Below are 8,709 nucleotides of genomic sequence, written 5' to 3'. Positions count from 1 at the left end.
ATCTGCACGCAATTTGGCTTGGTTGTTTTTGATGTAATTTAGTCTTTCAGTTTCAATTTTGGTGTATTCATCTACCAAATATTGACTGAAAAGAGAACGATAATTAACTAAATAGTTGTCTTCCCCTTCTCTGACCATTATTCTATATGAGTAAAAACTTGATGCAGAGACAGTTTTTTTAAGCGGTAACTTGGTTTTTGGATCGCGTTGTGGTATATTGATTGGATACCCATCATCCCCCCAACAAAACATTAAAGGATACTGCAGTGCGTCGTATGATCGATGTATCTCACTGATACGGTGAAGTAAGTTACTTCGGTTTTCGAGGATGATGTCTCTTCGATCAAACTGCTGATCTACTAACACTAAAGCAACTTCATTTGCCGTTGGTGCATTATACCTGTCTCTATGTTCTTCTGGTGGTTTTTTTTATCTGCATGTATTACAACTTTAAATGACTCTGAAGGAGGTATTTTATCGATGGTAAATTGTAATGATCAATTGTAAATTATGCGGTGGCATGCCTAGTAAATCCAATGAGTTTAAAAACTGTTGGATAATTTACAACTTCAGTAGCATCGCAAACTGTATCTAGATTTGTATGGCACCAAGTTTTCTGGTAACAAATTTTGTATCTTGAGATTCAATTCGTTGACCTCCACATTTTTTGCTACTAAAATTGCTCTTTCTGCCAGCCACTCATGATTTGTGTATTGTCTGTGTACACTGGGACATATCTGGTCAATGAGAGCATCTTGCAAATAAATGATTGTGCAGAAATCGTTCGGTAATTTTATACATCCCGTTTCATCTGTAGTAACTTTCCCATCTCCAATATCTAACAATTGTTTTGAGAATCTTTTGCACGCAGCTTTTTTTGATTGAATCGAAATCGAAGTATCGAAATCGTTCGCTATCTATCTTTATATATATTTCGACCATGAATTGTTGACAAAGCTTATGCATCGTAAAATAACTTAGTCCTGATCGCGTTTAATCATCAACCGATATGCATAATAATTTTTTGAACTAACATTCTTATTTGTTTTGGCACCTGTTGCGGGATCTTTTTGTTTAATATTTATGCAATACCCGTCATTTACTACCAAAAATAAAATTAATAGTTTTTAAATAGTTTTTAATAGTTTTTTAATAATTTTTTAATAGTTTTATTTAATATAATTCATTTTTAATAGCGCAGTTATCGACCTGGTCAAAAAATATTAAACCGATTTCAACCTTTTAAATTCAAAATTTCGAAAAATCCTTTCTTAGCGCACGTCTACATCTGTATGCCAAATTTCAGCCAGATCCGTCCAATGGTTTGAGCTGTGCGTTGATAGCAGTCAATCAGCTTACTGTTTTATATATACAGATTTTTATTAGAAATCAAATTTTGTAAATATGGTAACATTTTTATAATTTATTAATATATATATATATATATATATATATATATATATATATATATATATACAGTGGCGTAGATACAATTTTTTTCTGGGGGGAGGGGTTTAAGAGTCAATTCATAATGTTCATAGTATATCTTAATACTAGGTTCTATATAATAATATTACATTTAAAATGGTATTATTATTATATCCTGTACTTAATGAAAATTATTTTGTTACTCAATTTTTAATATATACTTAATCATAGTAAAATCAAAATATAATTTTACTATAATATAAAAATATTAATAAATAATAAATATCATTAAAAAAAAATCTGTGGGGAAGGTGGAAACCCTTTACACCTTCCCCGTAACTACTCCACTGTATGTATATATATAGTATTACATTTTTTAAAAACTTAAATGAGTTAAGCTTAAACTTAAACTCAGTTTAGTTAAAAATTATATGAATATTTTAAATTAACTTATTAAGTTAAGTTATTTTTTAATATTTATATAAACACCCAATAATATGGTTTAAAATAATAAAAATCATAAATTTTATTGAATAAAGAAAATAACCGATAGCTTTTCTATAAATATAATTAAATTATTAAGTACTGATGAATATAATTATGTAGTAGGTACTAAAAGTATACAAAATACCGAAATAAATACAATATTTTATTTATTAATACAGATATTATTATGAATAATTTTTTTAAATTATTAAATAAAAATAATATGGTATTTAAGAATGTACTTAATTCTAAACTCTGAATACTTTTTCAGGGAATTAAAAGTCTAAAGCATAATTGCATAAAACCCAATTGGTTTTAATTTAAAATTAACTTATTTATGACGAAAATATATATTATTATATATATTTATACGTATATATATATATATGTTCTTAAGAATTATATATTTGTGATTTATATCTATATCAATATAATAATATAATATCATATTACTTATTAGTTATTAGTATTTATTAATTATTATTATTGTAATTATTACAATATACCAATATTATAGGATGAGATTTGAATCGGGACTCCCGATTAGGTAATCCGAATCGGGAGTGAGATAACTTAGGGTAGATAGGAATGAAAAAAGGAGATGTCTTCTAGGAGAAAGAGAGGAGCAATGGAAAATGATATGGCTGAAGTCGCAAACTGTTTCTACGTGGTGTAGGGTGCATAGTATTTCTCGCATTAAATAGTAAAAATGTAGAATCGACTCTTTTTAGTGAATTAAGTTAGTGTGATAAATCAGTGACTCAGCAACATAGACAAGAATACTCGGCAATTAAATACAACATTACCAAGTACCAATACTGAAAATTCATTGTGGTGTATGATAATTCATCGGCTGAAAAACATGTTATAATTTTATAATTTACTAGATTTGATTGATTCATTAAAATTTTAGTTCAAATCATAACTTGGTTAAAATATGATTTTACTTATTAATTGAGAATTGACTCATTGAAGTGAATTGATTCATCCAAGTGCTTCGCAATTTCCATCTCTAAAAAATATAGTAATGATCTTGGTAGAAGCAATACGCTTGTGTACCGAACACCCGAACACCCGTTATTCGTCAACATTTGGTTAGTGCCGAAGTTCTAAAAAAATTCTAAAATTTCAAAGTTCTAATTAAATACAATGAATCCTCTAAATACCGGATACTCTTGGTCGCAATAATTTTGTATGTTATTTAGAGGTGTCCGCTATTCAGAGGGGGGAGAGGTAGGCATGCTCGCAGAGATGTTGCTCACTACGTAGAAAATATTTTTAGTGTCAATATAAGCTGTGGGGGGCTTTACCCCTAAAACCCATTAACACTAATTAAATGACATATATTATTTATCATCAATGAAAGGTATAACAAAATATATTTAAAACATAACTCATTTTATTTATTACTTCTAATAAAAATGTATATTATTGTTTACATTAATACATTATTAATCATTAAAAAGCAATACCAACTCCTAGAACTCAATCTAAACTTTTCAATAATACCTTCTAATTGCTGTTAAAAAAATTCCTTAATTTCGCATCTTTGTCGATGAATATTAATCAGCTTTAAACTACTTAAACTTTTATTTCCCATTCTGTTTCTCAGCCATGTCTTTAAACGACTAAAAATATAATGACAATTTATTTTATAAGAATAAAATACCTAATAAAAAATGAGAAATATAATATAGAAAATATTACCTAAAAGATCTTTCTACTGGACATGAAGTTGCAGGTAAAGTAATGGCAATTTGTATAGCCATACATACATACATACAACTTCACAAAACATAATCTAGAAAAATGTTTCATCGAGGTGATAAATCAATGGGCAGATAAGATAAACTATAATTGTATAATAATTTATAATACATAGTAGTAAGATTAGATTGAATTGGCATTCAACGATTATTCTATATTTACGATTAAAATTGTCAAAATCAAATTTAAATTGCCATAAAAGTGTCCGGTATTTAGGGGTTTTCCTATATGAAAGCAGTGAAAATGTCCCCGTTCCCATAAAAACGTTGGCTATTCGGAGTTGTCCGATATTTAGAGGTGTCAGTTAAGGGAGGTTTCACTGTAGTAGTATACTAGTTTAGCACATAAACACGACCCACAAGGGGGAGGGGGCTATATAGGGCTATAGCTCCCTTGATCCTACCCCTTGGCTACGCCACCGACACGGGAGAACGAGATTTCGTATTACTCCGCCTAGGTAAGTTTATCTAGGTGCTCTATCCCGTTATCAGCTCATACCCGAACTGTTGGGCCGTATGTAAATGTTCCGGCGGCGACCCGTACGAAGTACCCGTATCGTATGTATGTACCGTATACGGTTTTGATGTTATATTACCGTTCGTTTTCCGTTTTCCAAATCTATCGCCGGTCGAGGCGTTGACGGGCGGGGAATAAAACCGCTGCACGCGTCACGTACGGACGACGCGGCGGGTGGCGACGAGGGTCGAAAAAGTAAAACTCGCGCGAATCGATCTCTTCGCCGCCGCGGCGCGACACGCATTAGGCCGGCGCGAGCGTTCCGTGCACAATTTCCACGGTACCGGGGTACGGTATTTATCGTAACGGTTCCGTTGCCTTCCGAGCTATCCAAAGGCGTTCGCCCGAGCAAACCGAACGATTTCCGACACTCGATGATGCCGTGTATTATTATAATAATCAAACAATATCAATTGTCACTGTGTGTGTCTTAATGTCAATATTAATTAAATTTAAACATACCCTGCATTATTGCAATATCATTTTTATTTATTAGTACACGTTTTAAGGTGGCACTTAGGGTTACTATCTATTATTGAATATCGCCTATTGGACCCCTATAAACGGTCGATACGGGTTTATAAGATTACTTTGACTCCTCCTTAACACGGCCCTGGTGACAAAGTATATTTTTTTTAAATTTCGTGTTGCACTTTTGCTGGCATATGCATTTGAAAAACCCTTGTCCATTACCTTGTGATTGGGATTCGGATGCCTTTCGAAGACAAATATTTCTTGTTTAACATTAGCGAAAAATCAAATGGTATTCTACATATTAATTCATAAAATCATGTAATATATATATATATAAACGAGCATATTTAGGAATAACTAGTTATCTAATAAAATAACGAATTACATACATTACCGCTAACACACACATATGTATACCTATTTAAGCAGATATAGACATTGATAAAATTGTTTTATTATATTTCTTTGTTAAGGTGTCTGTGTGCGCTGTGCAAGTAGTGAAACATTAATGTAGTAATGTACTGCGGTGTATTGTTGTTAGAAAGATGGAAAATCGATAATATTATTGCAGTAAGTCAAAGTTTTCAAATATATCTAATTCACGGCAACAATCTAATTTAGAGATTTCAGGTTTCCTTTTGTTAGTCAAATGTTTAGGATAGGAATATTTTTCTTCAGATTTACAAGCATATTTACCTTATACCTTTATAGAATGATATAATATGTAATAAGTAAACTTGTTTAATCTTCTAAAAATATCTTTAGTTAGAGTTATATCTATGTAAAATATCTTTTACGTTTCTAGGTTTACCCGTAAACGTTGTTGAACTATTATTGTTGAGCGAACGAAAAGTGTTTGAATACAAATATCATGTGCAAATAAAACGGTTTGATTATTTGTCTACACAATAAGTTGTGTTGGCTTAAAAAAGACTCGTTACAAGTTCATTTTCAAAATCGATTCGTATTTAGTTGCAGTTTAATACCCTCTCTCGTGGAGTATTTACTCGCGATAAGTAACGTAGTCAATTAATCTTTTCGTAACTCAAAGCGTCAAACAATATAAGATTTGCTTTTATGTCAACAACTGTTCGGGGACCCCGTTGCTTTATATTTGCCCACGCTACTAAGCTATTCGTCGACAGAGGAATAAAGTGGAAGTAAATGTTCGAAAATAAAAATCCATTGGTCAAATGGTCAAACCGGCCATAGATTTTACGGATTTCTGTAGGCTGCTGAGTCGAACTGTACTGCAAAGCATGTAGAAAAATTCATCTCGATCGATCTTTCCGTGTCCGAGGTTTTGGCATTAGGTTGAGTTTCGGTACGTCGTTAGGCAGGTGTTTTCGAGTGTGGCATGAAATGTTCAAACCGGATAATCTGAACCGGGGACAAGCCCGGATTAAGAGGGGGCAGAGGGAGCCATGGCCCCAGGCCAACAGCGGATATCAAATAATAGTGGGTCCCTGGCAGATTGTAGGTTTTTTCCGTTTTTTTAACTCTTTCTTTAGCATAAAAAACCAGTGTAGAACAAGCAGTTCTCAAGAAAATTTAAATAGTTTTATGGTTTTGTGTTCAGAGAGTGATGTTTTGGAGGTAATTAATACTGATGATTTAATGAAAGGATTTGCTTCCTAAAAAGCAGGAATTGAAAACGTTTTTGATTTTTTCGTTTTCGTTTTTGTTTAATGTTTTTAAAAGTTATTTTTCTTTAATGTTTCCAAATAACGTTTTTGATATATATATATTTTTTTATATATTCTTATTTCTTATACCTAACTTATAATAGTTACAATAAATATTCAATATACTGAATTTAGGAATGCACTTAAGTTATAATTAATTATTCTTAATATTTAAAATTTCAATTTCAAATCAAAATTATAATTTATATTTTATATGAAAATAATAAAATTCAAAATTTTAAATTAAAACGTTTTTAAAAAGTGTATTGGTAAAGAATAAGTAAAGACGTAAAGTAAAGTAAATAAAATCATGTTATTGTTACAATTAACTATAATAGCCAATAGGATAATTAGTAGGTATAATAAATTATAAAACAAAATCAATTCCAAATAAACTGCTAATAGATAATAAAATAATCCATACATATAAAAATGAAGCCAAAAATGTATAACAGTTCATAAACTGAGTACGGCTGGCCGAATTGGCTCAAATTATTTTTATAATTGCCAGGAGAAGGTTTTTTTTTATATAAAAAAAACATTTTTGGAAAAACTCTTTTTTTTTTTAAATTTTTTTTTAAACATTTTTTTGATTGATTTTTTGAGTTCCGGAATGTTTTTCGAATTGAAAAAGCTACAGCAAGTTTTAGCTTATAAAATATCCATATGACATAATATATCGTTAAAATGGGACCCCCGGCCAACACCAAAGAAATGGATCAACCTGAAGATATATGTCGTGTATTGAATATTAGGAATTATTAGGTATTAATATTATGTTTTACTATATAAAGTAAAGTTTAAATTTTGTAAAGTGATCATTTTCGTATCGTTTTTATTCTATTCGATTTTATTAATAGCCGTAAACACCCTCTCCTTACATAGAACGCAATAGTCGTTAGTAGAGATAAAATTTAGGTTTTATCTATATGAAATATGATTATTCGATTATTACGACTTCATTTTCCATTTTCCGTTGTTGGCCCGACATCCTTCAATTCCCTGCATACTTTGGATGGTGTGCTATGCGCCACTTTTCGGGAGGCTTGCCAACGTACAAGGATGAGATGGCTGACGAAATTTTGCACAGAGTTCGCACGACAACTTTGAATTTTGATCTTGAAACTAATGACGAGATGCGCAACGAAGCATTAGTTCTGATCGAAGACATGTGCGTGATCATGTGCGATAGTCTGTTATCAATATTGGGAATGCCAGCGTCAAATTGTTCGACGCACGATGTATTCAATCGCGAATTGCAGCGGGAGAAAGACTATGATCGAGATGAGCTAGTTGAAAGAGTCCGAACAAATGTGCCGTTGTTGAATTTTGAGCAGAAGAATGTATACGATTCACTGATGAAGGTTGTTGATGATGGAACGGAAGGCATTAACTTTATCGATGTTCCTGGTGGGATAGGAAAAACGTTCGTTATTTCGTTGATTCTGCCAACAATTCGGTCAAGATCTCAAATTGCGTTGATGTTGCATCATCTGGCATTGCTGCCACATTGTTGGAAGGTGGTTGAACTGCACATTCCGCTTTGAAGTTGCCAATGAATCTTCTCACGGCTGACAAGCCTATGTGCACAACGACCAAGAATTCAGAGACAGCGAAATTGATACGAGAATGCAAAATTCTCATTTGGGATGAATGCACGATGGCTCATAAACTAGCTTTGGAGGCAGTTGACCGAACGATGAAGGATTTACGAGGTGATTCGAGACGATTTGGTGGTGCAATGATATTGCTCTCCGGAGATTTTCGTCAAATACTTCCCGTCATCCCGAAATTTACTGCTGCCGATGTAATTAATGCATGCGTGAAATCGTCGTTTTTGTGGTGGTATGTCAAGAAGTTGAAATTGACAACGAACATGAGAGTTGCATTGCAGAATGACCGATCGGCTGTGGAATTCTCGAGACAACTGCTGGCGCTTGGCAACGGCCAAATTCCGATTGATCTTTCGACTAGATTAATATCGTTCCCGGAAAATTTTGTTAGTTCACATCGTCGAAGAAGGAACTCATTACAAAAGTGTTCCCAAGAATTGAAGACAATTATAAACATCTTGATTGAATAAGTGAACGGGCAATACTAGCAGCGAAGAAAGGACGTCGATAGCTTAAATTGTGTAATTCAAAGTAAAATCGCTGGAGAATTGCGTTCGTACAAATCCGTTGACAGCATGACCGACAAAATAAAGCGACCAACTATCCGATAGAATTTTTGAACTCGCTTGATGTGTCAGGAAATCTGCCGCATAATTTACAGCTAAAGGTGGGATCGATCATTATTATGTTGCGGAATCTAAATTGTCCTAAATTGTGCAATGGTACGCAATTGTCCTTTA

The 8,709-nt window shown here is 32.5% G+C and overlaps 1 protein-coding gene across 1 annotated transcript; it reads left to right on the top strand.

Moving 5' to 3' along the window:
- Window positions 1-7,911: 7,911 nt before the first annotated feature.
- Window positions 7,912-8,439, top strand: LOC112686954 (ATP-dependent DNA helicase PIF1-like). Its single transcript, XM_025559453.1, has one exon. The coding sequence runs from the start codon at window positions 7,912-7,914 to the stop codon at window positions 8,437-8,439; it is 528 nt and encodes a 175-aa protein (XP_025415238.1).
- The last annotated feature ends 270 nt before the right edge of the window (window positions 8,440-8,709 follow it).

Source organism: Sipha flava, unplaced genomic scaffold, assembly GCF_003268045.1.
Source record: "Sipha flava isolate LNK unplaced genomic scaffold, YSA_version1 32_pilon_pilon, whole genome shotgun sequence".
Classification (NCBI taxonomy): Eukaryota; Metazoa; Arthropoda; class Insecta; order Hemiptera; family Aphididae; genus Sipha; species Sipha flava.
The sequence above is the reverse complement of the archived record's forward strand: the minus strand, read 5'-3'. Positions and strand labels throughout refer to the sequence as shown.